This window comes from Trichosurus vulpecula, chromosome 8 (genome assembly GCF_011100635.1).
Source record: "Trichosurus vulpecula isolate mTriVul1 chromosome 8, mTriVul1.pri, whole genome shotgun sequence".
In the NCBI taxonomy this organism is placed as follows: domain Eukaryota; kingdom Metazoa; phylum Chordata; class Mammalia; order Diprotodontia; family Phalangeridae; genus Trichosurus; species Trichosurus vulpecula.
In genome coordinates this window covers 88,710,860-88,738,819 of record NC_050580.1, presented here as the reverse complement: position 1 = coordinate 88,738,819, position 27,960 = coordinate 88,710,860, and the positions used below count along the sequence as shown (strand labels likewise).

General features: G+C 35.5%; 1 protein-coding gene across 1 annotated transcript in view; it reads left to right on the top strand.

Annotated features, from left to right (window-relative positions):
* The window catches only part of ACADSB (acyl-CoA dehydrogenase short/branched chain), a 54,861-nt gene that overhangs the window by 13,933 nt on the left and 12,968 nt on the right, over positions 1–27,960 (top strand). Inside the window, exons 4-7 of the mRNA XM_036734300.1 lie at positions 11,370–11,576; positions 18,867–19,037; positions 24,318–24,443; positions 25,489–25,581. Of these exons, the coding sequence (XP_036590195.1) occupies positions 11,370–11,576; positions 18,867–19,037; positions 24,318–24,443; positions 25,489–25,581 (597 nt within the window). The remainder of the gene's footprint in view (positions 1–11,369; positions 11,577–18,866; positions 19,038–24,317; positions 24,444–25,488; positions 25,582–27,960) is intronic.

The window sequence follows — 27,960 nt, the reverse complement described above, 5'->3', positions numbered from 1 at the left end:
GGTCACATACTTTCCCAAACACGTTCTACTCCTGATCTTTGTTTTGTTTGTGCATATCTCATTTCCTATCCCTCTTGCCTCCTCTACTTTATTTCTACCTGCTACCTTGCCCTCCTTTTACTTGCCTACCTACTCCCCTCCAAGAATCCCTACCCTATCTTCCCATTACCATAAATCTAAACACCCTTCTATAGTCCCCTATAACCTATTCCCTCACCCTACACTCTAAAGATCCCTCCCTTATCCTCTCATTCCCATTAATCTAAACACCATTCTATACCCCCCTTTTACCTATTTTCTCTACCCCCTCCCTATGCCCCTACCGTTTTATCCCTTCAGAATTTAGAAGACTTTTATACTCTTCTAAATATATATGTATTGTTCCCTCTTTCCTCACTATATAAATATATATGTATTGTTGCCTCTAAATATATTCCCTCTAAATATATATTTATTGTATCTAAATATTCCCTCTAAATATATATGTATTGTTCCTTCTTTCCCTGATTCCTGAGTAAAGTAGGTTACCAGAACTACCAGCCCTCCTCCCCTGTCTAATTCCTGTGTATCTATTCTTCCTTTTGCACCTCATTTGTATAAAATAATTACTCTTCTTAGCTGTTCCTAAATGGTTTTACTTTTAAAATTCATATCATACTCAGGTTTACCCCAATCTTTCTTATGAGCTAACCAGTTATTAATAAGAATCTTAGACATACGTTTTGCATTTTACATATATAAAAAGTAAATGTTCTGTCCTTGTTGAATCCCTTGTAACCAATCTTTGATATGTATCTTATGTTTCTCTTGGCTCTTGTATATCAAATCTTCTGTTAGGTTTAGGTTTTTTTGTTGTTTGGTTTTTTTTTTCTAACAAAATCTTGAAAGTGTGACAGCTGATGAAATTTCCATTTTTTTTTCCAATCAGCATTGTGCTTAACTTTGCTGGGTATGATATTTTCAGCCAGAGCCCTAGTTCTTTTGCTCTTTGATATATAGTATTCTAAGACCCGTGGTCCTTTAATGTCTCTGCTGCTAAGTCTTGTGTGATTCTAATTGTGGCACCATCATATTTAAATTGTTTTTTCTTGTTGCTTTTAATATTTTATCCCTGAGCTGGGGATTTCGGAATTTGACTATAACATTCCATGAGTTTTCTCGATGGATTTTTTTCTGTTTCTACTTTCCCCCCCTTGTTCTAATGCTTTAGGACAATTTTCTTTAATTATTTCATCAAGATTGTTTTTTGATTATAGCTTTCAGTTAGTCTGATTATTTTTATGTTTTCTCTTCTTGATCTATTCTCCAGATCTGTTGTTTTTCTGATGTTTCACTTTCTCTTCTATTTTTTCATTATTCATATTTTGTTTAATTATTTCCTGTTCTCTTATGATTTTACTGGCTTTGCCTTGCCCAATTTTAATTTTCAAGGTGTCATTTTGTTCCTTAAGATTCTAGATCTCCTTTTCTGATTGATTGACTTTCCTTTCATAATCTTCTTGTTTGTCTTGCATTATTCTCATTTTTTTCTTAGTTTTTTTCCATCTCTGTCATTTGATTTTTAAAATCTTTTTTAAACTCTTCTGTGAATTCTATGAATTCTTCTTTCCTTCCTCCCCCCCAGGCTACAATTAAGTGCAAATGTATTTCTCTACAGCTATAGATGCATACATATACATATACATATATACATACTGTTAAACCTGAAAATTTGGTTGAAGGAAACAACAGAGCTAGGTGATAGAAAAATTCATATTACTTATTGATTTATTCATTCCCTTTAAACATAGCAGACAGACATGATAGTGGATTGAGCCAGACAGAGTTTGACTGACTTGTACAGAAACATGAACAGTTTTATATTTTTTAGAACAATCACAATTCAGCATGTTACTCAATTTTATGATCCCCATGTATGTTTAACCATGATACAAGAAGAGGATTTTCCTTAATGGAATAGGTTTGTAAAGACAAGAGTGTAGACAAAGGTCAGTTAAAGTATATACCCGCAGAATTGTAAGCGAAGTCGTCTTCTCAGTATTAGGGTCTCATCCTTTAATGGCAAACAGGGGTAAGAACGTCCTTAGGTCAGTCTGATCTGGCTTTGTTGACAGAGGTAAGGGTATTTCCTGAGCAAACTCTAGAGAACAAAGAAGCCCAGGTCCTGGATCTTCTTCCAGTTACTCATTAATTCAGGCTCTGGGTCTGGTTGAAATTAAAAATGATATAAAATGGTATAAAATGTTCCACAATACATATGTAGACATATACTTTCCCAAACACATTCTACTCCTGATCTTTGTTTTTATGTTTGTGCATATCTCTTGTTTCCTATCCCTCCTGCCTAGAAGGGGGTTTCTTTTCTTTAATATCCTCCTCTGAAGATGAGCCCTGGTCTTCTCTTTTCTTATAATAGCTTTCTATAGTTGGATTCTTTCTCCTTTGCTGTGCATATTTTGTGATAATAACTTAATTTCTGTAATCCCCTCTAGCCCTGGGGTATGGGGATGGTGCCTCTTGCCCCAAATCTTCAGTTCTTTGCTCTAGCCTGGAACCAAAGCCAAACCTCCAACTTCCTGTAAGTGCCCACAACCAGGGGCTTTCTAGAAAGCCCACTGCTTCTGCACTCACCAGGCTTGTGCTGGTTCCTTCTAGCTCCTGTTGCTCTTCGTAGCACAGCAGGGTCTGGCATCAGCAGAGGTTTGCTCTATCTTCCCCCTGCTCAGATGCCTAATTCCCCTCACTGGGGGTGGGGAGGCGATGTGAAAGTTCCTGTGGATGGGGCCCAGGCAGCTTCTCAAACCACTAACCCCAGGTCTTGCAGCTTATTGTTAAAGCAGACCCTAGCCTGGAGGTGTTTACTCTTCACTGGGACCAAACCTTGTCCTGGGATTTTTCTTCCGATCTTCTCAAATTGTCATAGGAAGACCCCTGTTGTGCCCCTATTCTTATTTATTTTTACCCACCAATACCTCATTTCCTTATGTGGTGCCCTTTAGCCACTAGGAATTCAATAAATGTTTGTCGTTGATGATATCCTCACCTACTTCAGACATATGTTGTCTGTGAATTAAAGCAACACAGTCATGATATTGGCTACAAGTTTCAACCTGCCTTTCCTATGAGAACAGCTGACTAAGCAGGAGAGCACTCTAGAAAAAGAGTTGTCTTTTAACTTTTATTGATAAAACTCCTTTAGTTGTGTTAAACCTGAAAGTTGGTTAAACAAGGCAAACAAGCTAGGTGATAGAAAAATCCATATTACTTATTTATTTATCCCCTTAAGCATAGCAGACAGACATGATCATGTATTGAGCCAGACAGAGTCTGACTGACTTGTACAGAAGAGTGAACAGGTTTTTACGTTTTAGAACAGGCACAATTCAGCATGTTTTTGTTACTCAATTTTATGATCCCCATGTATGTTTAACCATGATGCAAGACAAAGATTTTCCTTAATGGAATAGGTGTGTAAATACAATAAGATAAGAGTGTTGACAAGGGACAGTTAAAACTACAACCCAGCGTTTCTGTGTTTAATTTACCATTAACATTCCATAACATAGTATATGCCCATAAAATATTAAGCGAGGTAGTTTCTCAGGATTAGAATCTCATCCTTTAATGTTTAACAGGGGAAGGAATGTTCTTAGGTCAGCCCGATCTGGCCTTGTTGACAGAGAAAAAGGTATTTTCTGAGCAAACTTCAAAGAACAAAGAAGCCCAGGTCCAGGCCCTTCTTCCAGTTGATCATTAATTCAGGCTGTGGCCCTTACTGAAATTACAAAAATGTTATAAAATGGTATTAAATGTTCCTCAGTTGCAATAGATACAGCTCTGCTCCTGGAGTCAGAAAGACTCAGCTTCCTGAGTTAGACAACTAGCTGTGTCAAAGCTGGGCAAGTTACTATTAAACCTGAAAGTTGGTTGAAGGAAACAAACAAACTAGGCGATAGAAAAATTCACATTATTTATTTATTTATTTATTCATTCCCTTTAAACTTAGCAGATACATGCATGCATGGGGGCCAGACTAAGTCTGACTCCCTGAACAAAGAAATGAGTAAGCTTAAATATATTTTTTTTGGTCCCAACACAGCAGCCTGCGCTATATCACTTTTATGACCCCCATGTATGTTAATTATAATACAAGACAAGGATTTTCCTTAATGGAATAGATTGTAAATACAATAAGTCAGATAGTTGACAAAGTATCAATTGAAATTACAACCCAGGATCTCTGTGTTTAATTTGCATTAACATTCCATAACATAGTATATGCTCATAAAATATTAGGATAAGGAAAAGTCACATAATTCAAGATAGTGTCTGCCGTCAAGGTTTTTATCCTTAATGGCCATGAACAGAGAAAGGAATGCTCTATCTGGGTGTGTTGACATAAGAAGAGGCATCTCTGAGCTTACTCAGAGAACAAAGAGACTGTTAGGATCAGGCTTTTCTTCTGGTTAATTAGTTCAGGCTCTGAGTCTTATTGAAATTACAAAAATGATATAAAACGGTATAAAATGTTCCACACTACTTAACCCGTTTGCCCCAGTTTGGTCATCTGTAAAATGAGCTGGAGAAGGAAATGGCATGGTTTCTTCCAGCTCTAAATCTAGGACCTTTGTAAAGGATGTGAGGACTGAGGGCCTTCTTTAAAAACCACAATAGCAACCAACCACAGCACCCCAAAACTAGAAAGAATAAAACATTGGCAGAGGTTTCTGGGAAGATGGTGGAATAAGACAGGACAAGAGAAAATATCACCTCAAAGTGGAACTCGGAGAGGCAGAAATAATCAAAGGTCTGGGTAAAGGAATTATTCTCCTAAAACAACTTGAGAAGACCTCAGGAAAGATCAATCTCCCGGGGCAGAGGTTTGGCCTGGGTGAAATCAAACACCTCTAGGCAGACTGCTGAATCTGCAAACAACAAGTCCTAGGGGACCAGGGTTGGCCTCACCTTCAGGAACTTCCACCTTCTGAACAGTGTCAAGGGTTAGACAGCTGAGCCTGGGAAAATTGAAGGACCTTCCACTGTTGCAGAACACCAGGCCCAGTTGTCCCAACCAGATACAGTCCTGGGCTCTGACTGTTGCTGAGGAGGAGTGAGGACACACCTGGTGAGTGCAGTAGCAGAGGGCCAGGGACCTTGCTGGCTGTGGGCATTTTCAGGAGAGCAGAGTTCCAGGTTTTGGTTCCCGGGGCAGAGGGGCAAAGTGAAATTTGCAGTCTCGGGAGGGACTGCATGGAGCAAGAGTGTTTGTGGGGACAGCATGGCTGAGAGTTCCAGCCATGGCTCAGGAGCAGACAGGAGTGCCTGCGGTCAGACCCCGAGACAGAGTTCAGAAAACAACATTATTAAAAAAACCCTGAAGCTTGAGACATCATCTCCCCACACTTCAAGAGTGGAACCTGACTATAATAAATAAGCCTCCAAAAAAGGATGATGAGTAAGCAAAGGAGAGAGAACTCAATCATAGATCGTTACAGTGGGGATAGAAAAGGTCTTAGTTCATACTTAGAAAAAGATAGTGAAGTTAAAAAAGCCACTCCTACTTCAAAGAAAAATATCAAGCCCAAAAAGAGTTCTTGGAAGAGCTTAAAAAGGACTTTAAAAAATAAATAAGAAAGCTTGAGGAAAAATTAGGGAAAAAATACAAGCAATCCAAGAAAATGAAGAAAATTATGAAAAGAAAGTCAATTAATTGGAAAAAGAGATCTAAAAACTTAAGGAAGAGTATAACTCCTTAAAAACTAGAATTGGGCAAGGGGAAATTAATGCTGTTATAAGACATCAAGAAATAATAATAATAAATCAGGAGAATGTAAAATATCTGATTAGAAAAACTGATCTAGGGAACTGATCAAGGAGAAACAATGTGAGGATTGTTGGACTACCTGAAAGTTATGATAAAAAGTCAAGTTGCAATATTATAAGAAATTATTAAGGATAATTACTCTGAAGTTCTAGAACTAGGGGGCAAAATAGAAATAGAAAATACCCATCGATCACCACTTGAAAGAGCTCCCAAGATGAACACTCATAGGAACATCATAGCCAAGTTTTGAATCTCCCAGGTTAAGGAGAAAATACTACAAGCAATAGGCAAACAAAAAAATTTAACATACAATTAAAATACTGTGGAGTTGATGGGGTTTAGACTCCCCTTGAATTGTCCCACTAGATGAGGCCTTTGCCTGAGGCTATAAGCCTTTCATTATTGCTAGGCCCTAATAGCTAGACTAGGTTACTCTTAATTTAGCCTAGACCTAATATTGTCTGACTAGTTTCCACCCTTGATCCTATCAAAGTGTCTATGCCCAAATCTGTTACCCTTAAACTAGCCTAGCCCTACATTGTCTGTTATCTCCAGGTAGCCTTCAGCTACTTCCCACCTTTAATCCCCTTCTCTTGGTTCTTGGAGTCTGACCTCACCCCAGTCCCATCAAGCTCCTCCTTAGATTCCTCCTCAAGACCCTCCCTGAACGCCTCCTTCCATCACCCCAGGACTACCCTAGATCCCTCCCACAATCTTTCTGTATATGTTTTATCCTGCCTCCATAACGGTGCTCAGATTCCATCTACCTCAGATTGAATCTGACCCACTTGTGAAAATGAGCGGCACAAATGGTGAGATTTCTAAGATAACCCAATATGGTGAACCTGTAATAAACTTCGTTTTTCTTCGGTTGTGAGAAGGCTTGAGTTGAATTCATTCAAGCAGGACCTGGTGTGTTGTTATTTAGGGGTCTCAAGCACCCCTAAAAACATACGGTTCTCTGACCTCATCAGAGCTACAGTTAGGATAAAACAAGATCTAGCAGCTTCTACATTAAAAGACCAAAGGTCTTGGAACATTGTATTTCAAAAAGCAAAAGAACTGGCTTTGCAATTAAGAATAACTTACCTACCAAAGCTAAGTATAATCCTGGAATGGAAAAAATAAAATGGGATATTTAAGGAATTGAAAGCCTTTTAGGTATCTGTGACAAAAAGACCAGAACTCAATGGAAAATTTGACATTTAAGATCTAGGAGAAACATTCGATAAACATTAAATACCAATTATAAGGGACTCAATGAGGTCAAACTATTTACTTGTTATATGTGAAAATGTCTGCACTGTTAAGGATGTTATCATTACTTGAGTAGTTTAAATATGTGTAGATAGAAGACTTGGAGTTGAGTCTAGTATGATGTGATGGTTCTTAAAAAATACAGTTGGTAGGGAGAGGTAAAATAGAGCAGTTATCTCATACAAAAGAGGTGTGAATGGAAGAGTTGGAGTGGAGGGCTGGTAGTGCTGGAACCTTGTTCTCATCTGAACAGGGTTAAAGAGAGAATCACCTACATCTAGACAGGGTACAAAAGTCTTGTAAACATATAAAGAAATAGGAGGGTGAGGGAACAAGATGAGGGAGGGACTCTTAGAAGGGTGTGTAGCTCTAGAATTAGGAAGGTGGGGGGAGGGCATACAGGAGGGATTCTTAGAGGGGTAGGTAGACTAAAGAATAAGAAGATGAGATGAGAGAATAAGGGAGGGATTCTTTTAAAGGGAGCCAAGTAGGGAGGTAGTGGTTAGAAGCAAACCAGACTTATGAGGAGGGGTAGAGTAAAAAAAGGAGGGTGAGACAGATAATAATGAGGAAAAAATAGGATGAAAGAAAGTATACAGCTGGTAATTATAATTTTGAATGCGAGTGGAATGAACTCACCCATAAAATAGAAACAGATAGCAGAATGGATTAAAAATCTGGCAATATGTTGCTTACAAGAAACACATATACATAGTTAATATAAAGGGCTGGAGTAGAATTTATTATGCTTCAGCTGAGATTAAAAAAAGCAGGAGGAGCAATCATGATCTGAGACAAAGTTAAAGCTAAAATAGATTTAATTAAAAGGGATAAATAGGGAAGCTACATTATGATAAAAGTTGCCAGAGAAAAGTGAAGCAATATCAATACCAAACCTATATGCATCAAATGCTATAGCATCTAAATTTTTAAAGGAAAAGTTAAATGAATAACAGGTGGAAATAGATACTAATACTATAATGGGGGTGGGGAGGAGGCTTCAACCTTCCCCTCTCGGAATTAGATAAATATAAACAAAAAACAAGAAGTTAAGGAGGTGAATGGAATCTCAGATAAGCTAGATATGATTGCTATCTGGAGAGAATTGAATGGAAGTAGAAAGGAATGCACCTTTTTCTGAGCAGTACATGGTATCTTTACAAAAATTGACCATATGTCAAGCCATGAAAACCAAGTGCAGAAAAGCAGAAATATTAAATACATCCTTTTGAGATCACAAGGCAATAAAAATTATATTCAGTAAGGGACCATGGAAACATATTAAAAACCAATTGGAGACTAAACAATCTAATCCTAAGGAATGAGTGCATTAAAGAATAAATCATAGAAACCATAATTTCATTAAAGAGAATGACAGTAATGAGACAACATATTAAAACCTAAGAGATGCAGCAAAAGTAATAATCAGAAGAAAATTTATATCTCTTAAATGCTTATATTAAAATAGAGAAAGAGCAGACCAATGAATTGGGTATGCAAAACTAGAAAAAGAAGTAATGAAAAATCCCCAATTCAACACCAACTTAGAAATCTTAAAAATTAAAGGTGAGATAAATAAAATTGAGTGTAAGAAAACCATTTAATTAGTAAGTAAAACTAGAAGTTGGTTTTATGAAAAAATCAATAAAAATAAATCATTGGTTAATGTGATTAAAGAGAGAAAACCAAATCACTAGTATTAAAAATGAAAAAGGATGTATATACCATAAATGAAGATGAAATAAAAACAATTATAAAGAGTTATTTTGCTCAATTATGTGCCAATAAATTTAACAATTTAAGGGAAATGGAAGAATATTTACAAAAATATAAACTGTCTAGATTAATAGAAAAGGAAATAGAAAGTCTAAATAAACCTATTTTAGAAAAGCAATTGAACAGGCCATAAATGAGCTTCCTAAGAAAAAAAGCATCAGGACCAAATGGATTTACAAGTGAATTCTACCCAACATTTAAAGATCAACTAATTCCAATATCAAATAAATTATTTGGAATAATAGACAAAGAAGGAGTCCTACCAAACTGCTTCTGTGAAACAAATATGGTACTGATACCTAAACTAGGAAGAGCAAAAACAGAGAACAAACCTTGTAGACCCATTTCATTAATAAATATGGATGCAAAAATCCTAAATAAAATACTAGCTGGGAGAGTACAACAGTATGTTACAAAGATTATACATTGTGACCGAGTGGTTTTTATACCAGGAATGCAGGAATGTTTTAACTTAAGGAAAACTATTAACATAATTGATTATATCAGCAACAAAAGCGACAGATCATATGATTATGTCAATAGAAGTAGAACAAGCTTTTGATAAAACATAACACTCATTCCTATTAAAAACACTTGTAAACATAAATGTAAAGGGATTTTTCCTTAAAATGATATGAAGCATCTACCTAAAACCATCAGCAAGCATTATGTATATTGGGGATGAGTTAGAAACCTTCCCAATAAGACCAGGAGTGAAACAAGGATGCCCATTGTCACCATTATTCAATATGGTATTAGAAATGCTAGCAATAGCAATATAAGAAGAAAAAGAAACTGAAAGTGTCAGAATGGGCAATAAAACTATCTTTTTGCAGATGATAAGATGACATACTTGGAAAATCCTAAAGATTAAACTACAAAGTTAGTGGAAACAATAATTTTAGCAATGTAGCAGGATATGAAATAAACCCACCTAAATCAACAGCATTTCTGTATATCACAATAAGACCCTGCAAGAAGAGATAGTACGAGATTCCCTATTTAAAATAACTGTGGACTATGTAAAATGTATGAATTACATGAGTATAACTAAGGCCCTTCTAATCCTAAGTTTATGACCCCTAGACTGTGGTTAGGTCTGATAGAAATGCAAGAGCATGCAAAAAATCTAGGATTTCATCATTATAAGGAGCTTCTCATGTGGAAGGTCCTTCTACCAAGGAAGTTCCTTTCCCTTCTGTGGCAGCATATAAGTTCTTGGAGTTCCCTCAGGCACATAGTAGTTGGATGACTTGCTCAAGGTTGTACAGCTATTATATGTTAGAGGAGAAATTTAAGCCTGGCTCTTCCTGACTCTAAGCCCAACACTATCCACTATACCACTGCAGTATTATAAAGGTGATAGAGAAACAAGTAAATTGGAAATAGAATTTACTAACTTGATACCTTCATTTTATGGTTGTGCTGCTCTCTGAGGAGTACTGAAATAATAAGGCAAATGTGAGGCTTTTGCTTCCAAGTAAGTTCATTCAAGAAAAGATTTTTGTTTATTATGATGCCTTAGAATTTTGAGGCTGATCATTTTCCTGTAGAATCAAAAGATCTCAATTTATATATGATTTATTTTTAGTTGTCAGTTTTCCGAAGTGACAACTGGAGTTTAATCAGAAATGACTTTTAGTATGCTAATTTCAACACTTCTTTCTATGTGTCAGGCCTCAGTTCTTTTAAAACATTTTTGATAATTTGCTAAACATCTAAGTCTTGATACCTGGTGGAGAGAAAAGGAAGAACAATCTAACTCTACTTATACTTAAAAATTGCTGGCATGCTAAGAACATAGTACGGTAAATCCCCTTTATGATGAAACTAAGACAGTGGAAAAACTAAACATTACTAAACAATGACTTGATTAGCGGCAGTCCGGTACACAACTCCGTATAGCATATTACATCAGGCAATAAACAACCTGGACCCTGCAAAGTCATACTCATTTTGATCAGTTGCCGTCTTGGGAGAATCAAACTGTTAAAGTTGAAGAGTGCATCTAGCAAAGATTGTTAAAGTAAATTTTCCCTAGAGAGAGATTCACTCCATATAGTTTCAGTTCTATACTTTAAGGGAATGTGTTGATTAAAAATTATTAAACATTTTCATCGGAATTAAGAATGTTTCAACAGACAAGGTAATCCAATTATAATTTATTACGTTGCTATCTGAATATATTTTAAAGGTATTATACTGCTGTCTTCTTATGAAGGCATTTTCATGTCTCCTCTTGGTTTTTTGAACCAAGCCAAGAAATAGAGCGTAATCAGAGTTTATTATGTCATTGCATCCTCTTAAAAGGCACATGTCTCGTAACTGATATTGAGGCTTTTGTACTTTATGTTATGCAAAATAGCGTGGAGTGAAAATGCCTCACTATGTTTTAGTATAAACTCTAGAATATAAATACATGAATGGTTAAAATTTACTTCTAAAGCTTATTCCTTTTGTAAAATAGTTCCTCACATCTTAACCTATTAATTTATTTTTCTTTCTTCTCCAGTTGATGAGTATTGAAACTGAAACAAAGTATGGAGGGACAGGAGCTTCATTTTTTTCCTGTATCCTAGCAGTAGAGGAATTAGCAAAGGTTGATGCATCTGTATCTATTTTCTGTGACATCCAGAATACATTAATCAATAAACTGATTAGAAAATTCGGGACAGAAGAACAAAAGACAACCTACTTGACCAAGCTGGCTAAAGACACAGTGAGTTAAGACAATTTTTCAGTTTAGCTTTTTCAAAAATTAAGACTATTTCTATTTTTCAAAATTAACAAATACTAATAGTATATGCATTATGTGTGAGGGACTTTTAAAAAACTAAGCAATAAGCTAATTTTTAATCTGAAATATTTTCTTGTGATTCAACAGTTTAATTATCTGTTTTCTATATAAATACCATTTCTAGTTAGAGAATTAATCAAAGGACTTTTCTGAATATTAAGTTCTCACTTAACGCAAGTGGACCATTCTGAAGAACTCCCCTTATGGGGCCTGCTAGTACTTCCACATCTGTGGCTCTATAGCCCCTCAAGCCAGAGAGGCTTCAGGGCCTTTGTCTAAAGCTGCCCCTTCCTGTGGGGAGCCAGAGCCAAGACTTGTGTAGGGTCCTACTGCCCTGTCCCTTACCTCCCCACAGTCTGCATGAGGTGAATTTACATAAAACAAGAAGTGTCTATACTGAAATTGATTATGTTCAATAAGTTACTTTAAATCTTCTGAGGCAGAGCCAAGATGACAGAGGAAGCACTCAGCCAAGCTCTCTCAACATTCCCTTCCAAACAACTTTAAAATATCTCTTCAAACCTAATTCTGGAGCAGCAGAGCCAACAGAAGTTCAGGATGAGACATTCTTCCAATCAGATAAAACTTCGGAGTTTGGAAGATGAGATCTGTGACACAGGCTGATTCAGAGTTCATGCGGATAAAACACTGGTGGTAGCAGTAGCTGGTGGCAATAGAAGAAGCAGTAGCTTCAAGAGATATGATATGCCAAATAATGGGACCTGGCAACTGGTCATATAGAGATTGTAGCAGGCCCCTATGCTAGCACTGGACACAGGATTGGATGCTGTTTAGAAAGTCCATCACCTATACCCACTTTTGGGTCACTATTCAATGACAGAGAAGAGCGCTTTTGGTCAAGAGGGAGCAGGGGGCCTGAGGAACAGTATTATTTCTGGTCCCAAGGGAGCAGGAACCCTAAGGAGCAGTATTGATTGCAATCCCAAGAGATCTTGGGCCCTTCCTAGGTAAGGACCAGAGTACAGCCCAGGAGAAGAGTGACCACACCTCTCTCCAGATCATACCACCCTGGAAGCACTGAAAACTTCCAAACCCTCAGAACTAGTTCCGAAAACAGCAGTATGGGAAAAGCCTGAAGTTTGGGACAACAGTGCCCCTCCCTTTCTACCCCACACCAAGAATAGAACCCAACTGTAATATAAAGTTCAAAATCAAGAAATAGGGTGAAAAAATAAGCAAGCAACAAAAAAAGAATCTACAAAAAAGCTACTATGGTGACAGGCAAGATCAGTGCACAAACTCAGAAGACAAGTCAAAACAGCTACAAGCAGATCTCAAGGGAAAATGTGAATTGGAAACAAGCCCCCCCAAAATTCCTAGGAGTGCTGAAAGAAATATTTTTATAATCAAGTAAGAGTGATAGAGGTAAAATTGGGTCAAGAGATGAGAGTGAAAGAGAAAATTATGAAAAGACAACTTATTGGAAGAAGTACAAAAAATACTAAAGAAAATAACACTTTAAAAATCAGAATTGGCCAAATAGAAAAAGAGGGAAAAAGCTCACTGAAGAAAATAATTCCTTAAAAATTAGAGTTGGGCAAGTAGAAACCAATGACTCCATGAGACATCCAGAAGCAATAAAAATAAAGGCAAAATAATGAAAAAAATAACAGAAGAAAGTGTGAATACCTCATTGGGAAAAATTACTGGCCTGGAAAATAGATTAAGAATTAATAATTTAAGAATTATTGGACTACCTGAAAGCCATGATCAAAGAGAGAGCCTAGAACATATTTCAAGAAATTATCAAGGAAAACTGCCTTGATAGCCTAGAATTAGAGGGTAAAATATAAATTGGAAGAATCTACCAGTCACCATGTGAAAGAGATCCCAAAATGAAAACTCCCAAGAATACTATAGCCAAATTCCAAAGCTCCTAGGTCAAAAAGGAAATACTTCAAGCAGTCATAAAGAACCCATTCAAATACTTAGAGCCACAGTCAAGATCACACAAGATTTAGCAGCTGCCACATTAAAGGAGTAAAGGGCTTAAGAGTATGATAATCCAGAAAGCAAAAGAGCTTGGATTACAGCCAAGAGTAACCTGTCCAGCAAAACTAAGTATAATCGTGCAAAGAAAAAAAATGAATAATGAAATAGAGGACTGTCAGGTTTGTCTGATGAAAAGACCAGAGCTGAATAGGAAATTTGACTTTCAAATACAAGACTCAAGAGAAGCAGAAAAAGATAAACATGAAAGAGAAATCATAAAGGACTCTATCAGGTTAAACTGTTTACCTTTCTATCTGGGAAGATGATATATGTAACTCCCTTTAAGAACTTTTATCATTATTAGGGCAGTTAGAAGGATTCTACATAGAGGATATAGGAGTGAATTGATTATATTGAGGTGATTTTTTTTTCTTTTAATGGATAGAGGAGAAACATGGATAACCTGGGAGAAGGGGGAAAGGAGAGAAAGATTGGGGGAAATTATTTTATATAAAAGAGGTGTTCAAGGAAGAGCTTTTACAATAGAAGGGAAAATGGTAGGGAAGTGGTTAAGTCTTGAAATTCACTCTCTAAATTGGTTCAGAGAGGGAACATACATACATACATATATACATGTACGTGTGTATGTATACACACATGCACACAATTTGGTATAGAAATCTGTCTTACCCAATGAAGAAGTAGGAAGAGAAGAGGAAAAGAAGACACTGGTCAGAAACAGCAGACTTTAGATGAGAAACAGGATAAAAAGAGATAGAAATGCACAGTTAGTAATCATAATTATTTATGTGAATGGAATGAACTCACCCATAAAATAGAACTGGATAGCAGAATCAATTAGAAACCAGAATCCAACAACATATTGTTTACAAGAAACAAAACAGAGAAACACAAAAAGAGTTGAAATAAGGGGCTGGAGCAGAATCTCCAGGGGCTGGAGAACTCTAGAGAATCAACTAAAAAGAACTAGTTGAAATATCAATTAACAACTTTAGCAAAGTTGCAGGATATAAAATAACCCACATAAATCATCAGCTTTTCTGTGTACTACCAACAAAACCCAACAGCAAGAGATAGAGAAATTCCATTTAAAATAACCATAAAAACTGTTGGGAAAACTGGAAAGCAGTATGGCAAAAATTAGGCATAGACCTTATACCATTTACTAAGATAAGGTCAAAGTGGATACATGACCTAGATATAAAAATAGATATTAGAAGATCATTTGAAGAACATGGAACATAGTCCTTACGAATAGGTGAACAATTTATGAATAAACAGGGATAGAGAGCAGAATGAGGCATAAAATGGATAATTTTGATCACATTAAAAAGGTTTTGTACAAATCAAATACATATAGCCAAGATCAGAAGGAAAGCAGAAAATTGGGGGAAAGATTTTTATAAACAGTTTCTCAGACAAAGGTCTCATATCAAATATATAAAGAACTCTGTCAAATCTATAAGAATATGAGTTACTCCCCAATTGATAAATAGTCAAAGGATATGAACAGGCAGCTTTCCAATGAAGAAGTCAAAACAGTTTATAGTCATATGAAAAAATGATCTAAATCATTATTGATTAGAGAAATGCAAATTAAAACAATCTTGAGATATTTTATACCTATCAGATTGGCTAAAATGATTGAAGGGGAAAACGGCAAGTATTGGAGGGGATGTGGAATAATTGGGACACTAATTCATTGAAATTATGAACTGATCCAATCATTTTGGAGAGCAACTTGGAATGATGCCCAAAGAGTTATTAAACCACCTATATACTCTGACTGAGCAATATCACTGCTAGGTCTGTTTTCCAAAGATGATTAGGAAAAAAGGAAAAGAACCTAGAGGTTTTAAAATATTTTTAGTAGTTCTCTTTGTAGTGTCAAAGAACTGGGAATTATGGGGATGTCTGTCAGTTGAGGAATGACTGGACAAGTTGTGGTATATGATTGTGATGGAATATTATTGCGCTATAAGAAGTAATGAGCTTGATGATTATAGAAAACATAGACTTGCATGAAATAATGAAAAGTGAAATGAGCAGAACCAAGACAACATTGCACACTACAGTAACAACAGTATTAAGAACAACTTTGAGTGACTAAGTCATTTTGACTATCATAAATACCCAAATTAACTACAAAGGACGTATGAAGGAAGATGCTGTATGCATCCAGAGTAAAAGAACTGATAATATGTATACAGTGATCTTACATATATATGTGTGTGTGTGTTTGTATACATACACACGTATTTATGTCTAATGGTAGCCATCTCTAGGGTGGGGGGAGGGAAGGAAAAAAAAGTTATATGATAACTATTATATATTTAAAAGGAATAGCAAGTTATACATGATAGAGTTGCAATTTCATGTGCAATCATCTTTTTTATTATACTATGTTATGGAAATGCTTGTTTTATTCCATAAATTAAAAACAAAACAAAATAATTTTTAAAAGGAATGTAAAAATTAATAAATAGAGGGGTTGGGCTAAGGAAAAAAAATAAAAGACAACTTAAAATTCTTAGGTGTCTACCTGCCAAGACAACCCCAGGGACTATATAAACACAATTACAAAACATCTTCCACAAGAATAACAACAGATCTAAACAATTGGAGAAATACTAATTGCTCATGAGTAGGCTGAACAAATATAACAAAAATGACAATTCTTCCTAAGTAAATTTAATCACTCAGCACCATAAGAATCAAACTTACAAAAATTATTTTATAGAGCTAGGAGAAAATAATAATAAAACTCATCTGGATAAAAAAATGTCAAGAATATTAAGGGAATCAATGAAAAAAAGTATGAAAGAAGGTAGTACCTGATTTCAAACTATATTGCCAAGTACTAATTATCAAAACAATCTGGTATTCCAAAGAAATAGAGTGGTGGGTCAGTGGAATAGATTAGATACATAATAAACAGTAGTAAATAACCATGGTAATCTAGTATTTGATAAACCCAAAGAGCCAAACTTTTGTGGTAAGAACTCACTATTTGACAAAAATTGCTGGGAAAACTGGAAAGCAGTTTGGTAGGAAATAGGAATATACCATCACCTCACACTGTATAGCAAGAGAAAATCAAATAGAACAATTTATAAATATAAGTCAAGTAGGTAAAGTATTTAGACATAAAGGGTGATATTATACGTAAATTAGGGGAGCATGCAAAAATATACCTCTCAGATCTGTGAATAAGGGAAGAGTTTGTGACCAAACAAGAAATAGAAAGGATCACAAGAAATAAATTGGATAATTTTGGATAAAATGGAAATTTTAAAGGTTTTATGTAAGCAAAATTAATGTATCCAAAATCAGGAGGAAAACAGGAAGCTGGGAAATTTTATAGCAAATTATCCTGATAAAGGCCTTATTTCTCAAATATATAGGGAATTGAGCCAAATTTATAAAAATAAGCCTTTTCCGAGTTGATAAAAGAATATGAAGAGGCAGTTTTCAGAAGGAGAAACCAAAGCTATCTATAGTCACATAAAAATGCTTTAAATTATTACTCATTAGAGAAATGCAAATTTAAAAAATACTCTGAGATACCACTTCACATCGCTCATATTGTCTAACATGAAAGAAAAGGAAAATAACAAATGCTGAAGGGGATATGGAAAAAATGAGACAATAATGTACTGTTGGTGGAGTTGTGAATTGTCCAACCATTCTGGAGAACAATTTAGAACTATACCCAAAGGGCTATAAAACCATGCCTCCTCATTGACCCAGCAATACCACTACTAGTCAACTGAGGATTGGCTGAACAAGCTGTGTATATGATTGTGATGGAATATTATTGTGCTACATAAGAAGTGATGAGTTTGATGATTATAGAAAAACATAGCTTTGCATGAAATAATGAAAAGTGAAATGAGCAGAATTAATGTAATTGAACAAAGTTATCTTTCATTTTATCTTTAAGGAATCTTGAACAGTTTTGACATGCAAAGGGGACTTTAAAAGAGAACCTTTGAGACAGTATTTTTCTTTAGCAAATCACATTATTTTTGTCATAAACAATCAACTCTATTGGGATTTTGTATTCTCTTTACATTTTAGTGGATTGTGCAACTCTAAAGATATATTCTTCTCTAAAATATTGTTTGTAAAAAGCCTACCTATTGCTTTCTCATGTCTTGATCAAAGGTGTCCTCAATGCTCATGTAGATCATTCTCATAAAGATTTACTAGAGCTATGGGAAAACAGAAGCATATGGGTCAGTAGTTAATATTTTCTTGTTCACTTTTTATTTGCAATAATATGCTGGCTGATGTGGTTTCTTTTGGCCACCTTGTTATGGAAATTGATTTACATTGAATAAACTTACTTGGAAAAGTGATGATCATCTGTGTCAAGTCTGTTCAATTATTCACTTTCCTTTTTTCTCGTTAACAACTTGTTTGAGTAAGTTAAATAATAGTTTCCTCATTTGCTTGCATATCATTGTCTTGGCTTTTTTTATATTTTCCTGCTTGGGTATTATATATGCTTTTTTATTTTTCTGCTTTGCTTTTTTGTTCTAAAAAGTGAATAGTTTGACTATAACAAATAGCTGATTGAGTAATGACTTCCATATCAGTAACCAGATGTTACCTGTATGTTAAAATATAATCAATTACATTTCTTGTGATATTCACATTGTGATAATGTTTACATAGTTCAGCACCTCTCAGCTCCCTTTTTGTGGAAGCTATTCATGTTATATAGGTATGAAGCTTCTGTGTATAGTCTTCGAGCCTGTGATCTATTATTTCTTAACATCCTGAACCGTATTTTTCAACACATTTTCACTATTCTCTTCTATTCCCACTTCTGCATGAAAATCTCCAAATGTTAAAGTATATGTTGATTTAGTTTGAATATACATTAAATATCATAATCATTGTATTTTTAGTGAAAACCATTTTCCAATGCCATTAGGTAGTAACTTCTAATATAAATTTTTATCCATTTTTTTGTAACAACCATAGTTATATTCATTTTAAATTCATCTAGTTTTTGTTCCCATTAAGATTCTCATGGATATTTATTATGGTAAAATGTGAAAAATAATTATCAGAAGTAATAACATTGTTTTAAAAATAATTTCTGCATACTTTTAAAAATGACTGAAATATGACTTTCCAAACTTTTCTTATAAATACAAACTTCTCATAAATTTACGTAAAAATATAAATACATCTACAATCTGAGTCTTTGTTTTCTTGAACATGTAGATAGGAAGTTTTTGCCTTTCTGAGGCTCAGGCTGGCAGTGATGCATTTGCTTTAAAGACTAAAGCTGAGAAGAAGGGAGACTATTATATCATCAATGGCTCCAAAATGTGGATTAGCAACGCAGAATACGCAGGAGTCTTTCTGGTGATGGCAAATGCTAACCCTGGTATGGTAAGTTTAAAAATGAAAATTCTTTCTTCCCTTTTTTCATTTAAAATTTTTTTTCCATTGAAACCCTGTGGCAGTTGTATGGTTTATTCTTAAATAGAGAGACAACATCTAGAAGTGGAAGTTACCTGAGAGGTCATCAAATCCAATTCCTTTTTTTCCTTCAATCACCTTTGTTACATGATTTGGTATTAAATTCATGTTTTGGATATATTAAAGTTTTTATCATTGAAATCACATTTTAAGCAAAATGGATATTGAGCATACCTTTGTCTTAATGGTATTTTACCCGTTACATGTAAACATAGTTTTCTGCACTCATTTTTGTAAAATTTTGAGTTCCAGATTTTTCTCCCTCCCTTCCTCCTTCCCCCTCCCCAAGACAGCAAGCAGTCTGATATCGGTTATACATGTACAGTCATGTTCAACACATTTCCACATTAGTCACGTTGTAAAAGAAGAATCAGAACAAAAAGAAAAAACCATGATAAAGAAAAAACAAAAAGTTAGAATAGTATGCTTCCATCTGCATTCAGACTCCATAGTTCTTTCTTTGGATGTGGTTCTCTGGATGTGTCATGAGTCTTTTGGAATCAATTTGGATCATGGTTGGTTGTTGTCCTTCATGCTTGAAGAGGACCTAAATATCATAGCTATGTTGGGGTCAAGGTACAGTGTGTTCGACTGTGGCTGATGAGATCAGTACAAACCCAGAAAGCTCTACCACAAGTTAGGCACAAATAGTTCATATAAACATTTGGAGTAGAGATGTTTCTAATGTAAATAACATAGGTAGTAAGTAGGAGAACCAGGATTTGAACCAATGACTCCAGATCTAATGTCTTTCCACTATTATAGGTTGAATAGTCTGTTTTAAGTCCTGTCTGTGAGCTGTTCAGTGTTTGGAAAGGGAGCTTTAGTTTTATTACCTCTAAAGTGGTTTTAGGAATACCCAACAGAGGTTTATGAGGATCAGATGAATGAATAAATGAAAAAGCATTTATTAAATTCTTACTATGTGCCAAGCACTGAGATAAGTGCTGGTTACATATACAAAAGTTAAGACTGTCTCTTGACTAAAGGAGCTTACAGTCTACTAGAGAAAACATATATAGAGGAATGGTCTCCAGGGAGATTTATTCTGGCTTGGAAAGTTAGAAATATGTGAGGCAGACAAGGGAGATATGGCATAATCCAGGAGTAAAGTAAAACATAGCTCGAGTTGTTCTTGTATGTCATGGACACCTGAAGCAATCCCCAGTGAGGAGTCACTCCCCTGGGTAGGAGTTCCCAGGGATGAAACGGTTAAGTCCTCCAGGGCTTGGTTTCTGTTATAGGCAGCATAAGATGGCCTAGAAGTAAAGTGAAGTGCGGCTGGAGCCAGTCCCAGATAGAGAAGGTAACTAAGGAAGATAGCCCTTCAACCATCATTCCCCAAGGTGATAAGACATCACATCTCAGTAGTTGGGATTCTGGCCCAAGAGAACTAGATTTGGAATCCAAATAAGCCACTTTCCCACTCACTCCAGGTCTTAGTTTCTTCTTCTATAAAATGGTGGTATTTGGACTAGGTGCATCTCAGCAACCTTTCATCTCACAATCTTGTGATCCTGGGTATCTCACCACCCATCAGCAAGGAAGATTAGATGAATGACACATGCATGTTCCCTTCCACTTCTGCAAGTCCGTTTTCCATTTAGTGGAAAAATGCTTGCCAGTCTCATTTCAGGAAACTTGGTTTAGCAGAAAGAATCCTGAACTCAGAATTGGGAGATCCAGGTTCAAATTTCTGTTCTGACTCTTACCAGCTGTGAAAACCACAAAATAGTCACAACTTTCCTGAGCATGATCTAGTATTTTCTGTATCTCCCACAGAAGTTTGTGAGGAAGGTGCTTTATGAGCTCTAAGGCTCATTAGAAATAAATAGAGATGGGGCAGCTAGGTAGTACAGTGAGTAGAGCACTGGCCCTGGAGTCAGGAGGACCTGAGTTCAAATCTGCCCTCAGACACTTGACCTTGGGCAAGTCACTTAACCCCAATTGCGCTGCCCCCCCCCCAATAAATTCTTTAAAAAACAAATAAAATAGAGATTATTACTACTGTCTCCTAGAAATGTAGGGGGACCCAAACTTCATGGCCACAATCCAGGTCTTTGACTTCTGTGGGGAAATAACATGGTTAGGTTTTGCCTTCTTTGGATGCCAGCATCCTTCCCTCAGCCTTGTGTGCCCACCAGCAGGAAGAAGTCTAAAGCCAGAGGAGAGAGTACTGGAGCCGTTTCAGCTTCTTGGACTGTCTGCGTTAAGCCCCATAAGACATCTTGGCATCTTGTCTAAAAGTTTTCCTTTTATGTTACCTCCTATTTTATTGAAGCTCTTGGATGCCGAGCTCAGGGTTGCCCCCTGAAAAGCTTCAGAAACTTCCTTGATAAGCCACCAGCCCTATAAAAAGGTGCTGATCTCCTAGATACTGTATTTCCCCATGTATAAGATGCACCTTAATTTTGGGGCCTGAAATTTGAGAAAAAAAAAGCATTACGTAAAATTATTGAATTCAAGATTTTTCATCTGCTCATAGCTTTCAAGCAGGAAATACAAGTAAAAAAATCTACAACCATTGTATAAGATGCACCCAGTTTTTAGACCCCAAATTTTTCGAAAAAGGGGGCGTTTTATACATGGGGAAATACGGTATATCACTTGGCCTCCTCTGTACTTCAAGGACCCTGCCATTTGACCTCCTGGTCTGTACCACCCACTTTTCAGCTCCTGCTTGTCCTTTTGGCACCCATTTCATAAACGTTTAACAAGTCCCCACTGTAGACTGAGCCCTGTGTTTGGTACAGTAGACGGAGTCTAGTGAAACATTGTCTCTGCCTTTCTGGAGCTCACAGTCCAACAGAGGGAGAAGACACAACACATAACCGTGAAGCACAATGTAACATCACCAATGTTTTTGAGAGTTATAAAATAAATGCTATTTGAGGTCAATTCCAGCCTTACAAGGAAAATGCTATCAAAGAAGGGTAGAGGCAGTTGAGTATCATAGTTCAGAAGGAACTGTACTAGAAGTCAGAGGTCCTGAATTCAAATCCAGACTGTCATTTATCAGCTTTGGGAATTGGAGGCTGGTCATTTCACCTTTCTGAGCTTTGCTTTATGTGAGCTATGTAACAAACTATCCACATATATTTCTTAAATTCAGTCACATTTATATTGCTGACATGAGAGTTTATTGTGTATAAATTTGTACCCTATACTTTCCCAGTATCACTCTCATAAAATCCATATTATTCAAAGCAGACTATTTAAAATAGCATTTTCTAAGGGACTATTTAAGTTAATCTGTGACTCATAAGAAACAAATAATATAGAAGCAGAGAAAAGGTATAACATACTTAAATTTGAAAATTAAGGATTTAAGAAACTGTTTAGCTTATCATCTTTCATTAAATTTCAGCTTTCAACTAATAGTCACTTCCTATTATATGTAGAATGTTGTGTTAGTTGCAGTATACTTATTCTATTTCTTTGGGAAAATGGAAAATTGTGATTTTTTTTTAACCTTCAACTTAAGCCATTTAACAAATTAATTGAATGAAATTTTAAAAACTTTAAAAGACTTAGTATATTTAACAAATAAATTAAAACAGTATAATAATAGAACTAATGCACTGGAAGAAGGAGAAAGGGAGAGGTAGAATGGAGTAAATTATCTCACATAAAAGAGGAACAAAAGAGCTTTTACAATGGGAGGGAAATATGGAGGATTGGGGTCAGGGGCAGTGTTTGAACCTTAGTCTCATCAGAATTGGCCTAAAGAGGGAATAACATACACACTCATTTGGGTATAGAAATGTGTCTTACCTACAGGAAAGTAAGAGGGGGAGGGAATAAGAAAAGAGAGCAGGGTACTGATAGAATGGAGGGTGGATTGGGGGAAGCAGTAGTCCAAAGCAAAACTCTTAAGGATGGTTGGGGAAAAGGAGAGTAGGATAAACGAGGGGAAATAGCATAGAAGGAAATACCCAGTAATCATAACTGAAAAAAATTTTACAGCAAGTTTTTTCTGCTAAAGGCTTCATTTCTCAAATATATAGAAAACTGAGTCAAATTTATAAAAATGAGAGGCATTCCCCAATTGATAAATGGTCAAAGGATACGAACAGATAGTTTTCAGACAACATAATCAAGCTATCTGTAGTCATACAAAAAATGCTCCAAGTCACAATTGATTAGAGAAATGCAAATTAAAACAACCTGGGGTACCATTCCACTCCTATCAGATTGGTTAATATGACAGAAAAGGAGCCTGACAAATGTTGGAGGAGATGTGGAAAAACCGGGACATAACACTACTGGTAGAGTTGTGAATTGATTCAGCCATTCTGGAGAGCAATTTGGAACTATGCTCAGAGAGCTCTTTTGATCCAGCAATGCCACTCCTAGGTCTATATCCATAGAGATCAAAAAGGAAAAGGACTATATGTACAAAAATATTTATAGCCTCTCTTTTAGTGGTGGCAAAGAATCTGAAATTGAGGGGATGTCCATTAAATGGGGAATCGCTGAACAAGTTGAAGTAAATATATGATTATGATGGAATATTGTTGTACTATAAGAAATGATGAACAGGATGCTCTCAGAAAAACCTGGAAAGACTTACATGAACTGATGAAAAGTAAAATGAGCACAACCAGTATGATGATCAGCTGTGACTGACTTAGTTATTCTCAGCAATACAATGATCCAAGACAATTCCAAAGGACTTGTGATGAAAAATGCTGTCTACTTCCAGAAAAAGAACTGATAGTCTGACTGCAGACTGAAGCATACTTTTTAAAAAAAAACTTTATTTTTCTTGTTTTTTGTTTATGTTTTCTCTCACAACATGACTAATATGAAATGTGTTTTACATAACTGCACATGTATAACCTATATCAAATTGCTTGACTTCTCAATGAGGAGAGAGAGGAGAGATGGTGGGAGAGAATTTGGAACTCAAAATTTTAAAAACCGAACAATAAAAATTGTTTTTACATGTAACTGGGGGAAATGAAATATTAAATATATTTTTAAAATAATGTCATTTAAAAAAAGAAAATGAGGGAAGTGATGCAATATATGGCAGTCATTCTCTCATCATGATAGTTAAGTCAAAGTTTGAAGTCCATTAATGTTTACTGCAGAAGTTTTTTGTTTCTTTTTTGCCTTTAAGTCTCTGGAGACAAAATTTTAAGAAACCCAAGGTGCTAATTGTGCTTTTAAAATCTGCTTTCCTAGGATTACAGAGGAATTACTTGTTTCATAATAGATCGTGACACAGAGGGACTTCAGATAGGAAAGAAAGAAAACAAATTAGGACTCAGAGCATCTTCTACCAATTCATTGATGTTTGATAATGTTAAGGTGGGTGTGACCCTATTTTCCATAAAACCATAATGTGAAAGTAGGCTTTGGTTAGACTTGATATAAGGAATAATGAAAAACAGTGGTTTCAGTGGTAAGATTTTGTTATGTCAAATTATGTGTATGAAGCTCATGAATAATAATAATAATAATAATAATAATAATTTAATCTGATCCTGAATGTATACTTCTTTAAGATTAAACTTGTAACTTTGGTCCTAGCCTACACCTTAATATCCTTCTCATGCGATAGTTACCAGGTAGCCCCAATTTTGCTTCTAGTTGTGAAAATGCAATTATTATGAAGTTGATTTTTTGAATTCACATGTAATGTGGCATTAAAAATCCATTGCAGCATTATCATAGAGGGCCATAAGGTGGCGATGTTATTCTATGAAAGTTTTACCTTTTCCCTATAAAATGCATTCAAAAGGAGTTAGGGTCTTCATTGAAAATGAAATAAAATTTTATATTCCCTATTCTCAGTTTTAAAAGCTAATGAATAAAATATCTTAGATTTATCTCTCCATGTCACATAAACCCCAAAATAAATGTTTTTTATTTATGTGGTCCTAAATTGATTTTTTTGTTATTGTTGATTAGTGATCCTCAGAAGAAAAGTTTCTCACTCTTGCTTTCTTACATATTCACTCTGATAAATATATTCAGTGTTTAATTAAATTTCAGTAAGCATTTCACTGTTTATTATTCACATTATAGTAATATGAAATATGAATTAAGAGGCAGTGTATTCATTTTTATGTACAAGATCAAAAAAATATTAAGTAGTACTTCCTCCTTACCTATAGTTTTTTATGTAATGCTCCTGGGTTAGAGACTTTACAGATAATCTTATTCAATCCTTTCATTTTACAGATGAAGAAGCTAAGGCCGAGAGAGGAGATAAATCCAATGCCCACTACAGTGTATTGGGCTGCTCTCATAGTGCAGATACATTTATATTTTAAAATTAGAATATAAAAAGTGTATGTTATATATCTTGAGAAAATAAAATGAAAAATAGTGGAATATCTTTATTCTTCAGGTACCAGAAACTAATATCCTAGGACAGCTTGGCCATGGGTACAAATATGCCATTGGAATGCTTAATGCAGGCAGAATAGGAATTGCTGCACAGGTGAGTAGCACCCTCTGATGTTCAAACTTAGATCATTTGCGCTTGAATCAGTGAAGCTCTGGCAGTTAGGAAGGCTATAAGACTAGAACTATCGTCAAGTCAGACCTCTAGAAAAGCTTACTGCCACTAGATGTCACACTTCTTTTACCTAATGGTAAGAAAATGGCTATTTAAAGAAAATCTTTATTTAAAATTAAGGGCAAGAAAGCAGAAATATCCAGGGTGGGGGGAGAACTGTTATCTCAGTACCAGCAGTTTTTCTCCATTTTAAGAGCACCAAAATAATAATATCTATGTTGATACTTCTAAAATGTATCCTAAAATTAAATTTGGCTTAAAAAAACTTTTCAAAACATAAAATTCTTACTGAACAACCTTTAAAAAAAGAAGTTGGAAGGTCAAGTATGAATAATATCAGCTATGTTAAGATATGGCACTAGATATCACTGGTCCTTTGGGACTCTTGAGCTACTTTGCTTAGTTTTAACAAGAACAAGTTGAACCTATTATTTTACATGGGCATATAAAATAAAATTATCAGAATTAAATAAGCATGTAAAATGTCCTATTTAAAAATTGATCAGACTGGCCCCTAAGAATTCTTTTCTTTTTTTGGTCCAGACCTGTATGTCTTCAGTGTAAAAAGAGTTCTTTCAATAGTTCTTCAATGTAAAGAATTCCCTCCTTTCCCAATGCAGAACACCAGGCAGCTGCTCTGCTATCTATAATCTTAGAGAGTTGTCTGAGACACTGAGGGTTTAAGTGCCTCAAGGTCAGACAGATAAAATATGTCAGAAGTAAGACTTGAAGTCAGGCTTGCCTAACTCTGAGATCGGTTCTCTATATCCTACCCCATATACCTCTCAAGGATTCCTATTGTGACTGCTTTTTATAGAAGATGGCTGTTTTTCTCAGTTAAGTAAATGAAGCTTCCGTTGATACTCTGTTCCAACATCTTATTCTGTTTGCATAAAATCTTGGCAGGGAGTATAGTGACCCAAAGAATGTTTTTTAACAAATTCTTTTCACCAGTGAGGTCAGGGGAGCCACCACATCTGGACCCTAACACAGTCCCTGATGTGCTTCATAAGGAAGGGGGAGTGAAACTGAAGTAAACGAAAATGAGAAAAGAAGCTGAACTAGAGTAAATATACACAGAGGAGATTCATGCTGCAGGCAACACTGTTTTGAGGCTATTAAGCTATTGATTCTCAAAGGATTTGAAAGAAGGGAGTATTCCCAAGATGGAGAAGAATATTAGACATATCACCAGGATCAAAACTAAGGCCTATTTTCCTTCTTTTTCATTTTTGCAAAATTTTATGAGAGTAATCTACATACACATCAAGAGTGTACCTTGAAGGTATGAAAAGAGTAGAAAGAAGCAGGATTTTGCAATAATGTTCTAAATAGACTGAATCTTTATACAGAATTGACTAAAGAATATAATATCCCATTAGGCTTATTTGTTGAGTATAGGATATATTTGATTCAATAGAACAGAATGCCATCTTCAAAACTCTCCTACATAGAGTTGACTTCATGCATATTTCAAAATGAGACAAAATTAATTGGCAGGCATCTATTAAATGCCTACTTTGTGCCAAGTATTATGTGAGATGTGAGATAGTAGGAATGCCAGTGCTACAGTGAAACCATCTCTGTCCTCAACTGACTTAATTTCTAATGGGGGAGACAGCATGTACATATATCAGCATATATAAAATGTATGCAAAATGAATATAAGGTGGTTTTAGGAGGGAGAGTACAAGCATCTGTGAAATCATGTAAAAGGTGGCACTTAAGCTGAACATCGAAAGAAACCAAGGATTCCGGGAGGTCTAGATGCAGAGGGCTAGGGTGTTCCAGGCATGAGATAGCCAGTGAAAAGGCACAGGAATAGGAGATGGAATGTCTTCTCTACAGAACAGCAAATAATTTAATAGACCAGGGGTGGGGAACCTGCAGCCTTAAGGCCACATGTGGTCTTGTAGGTCCTTAAGTGCCCCCTTTTGACTGAATCCACATTTTACAGAACAAATCCTTTTATTTTTATTAATACATTTTTATCTTATATAATTTTATTTTTAAAATGATTATATTTAAAATACCAAAGAATAAAGTTTCAATGAAATAATTCTCCCAGATTGACCAGCACAATTAGAACATTAATAACCCATAAGGGCTAAATTAACGGCTGCTACACTCATAATTTAATTCTAACTTTCTCCACTTGACTGTTGCTACTGTTGCACGAGGCTAGTTGGCAAGAGTTTATGGGGGTTGAGTACACTAGTCTGTCATAAACTTTTGGCAGCAGTGTACTGTGTCTCTGTTTGAAGTGGAATTTGTGAATAGTTTCATGGTTTGACAGTATTT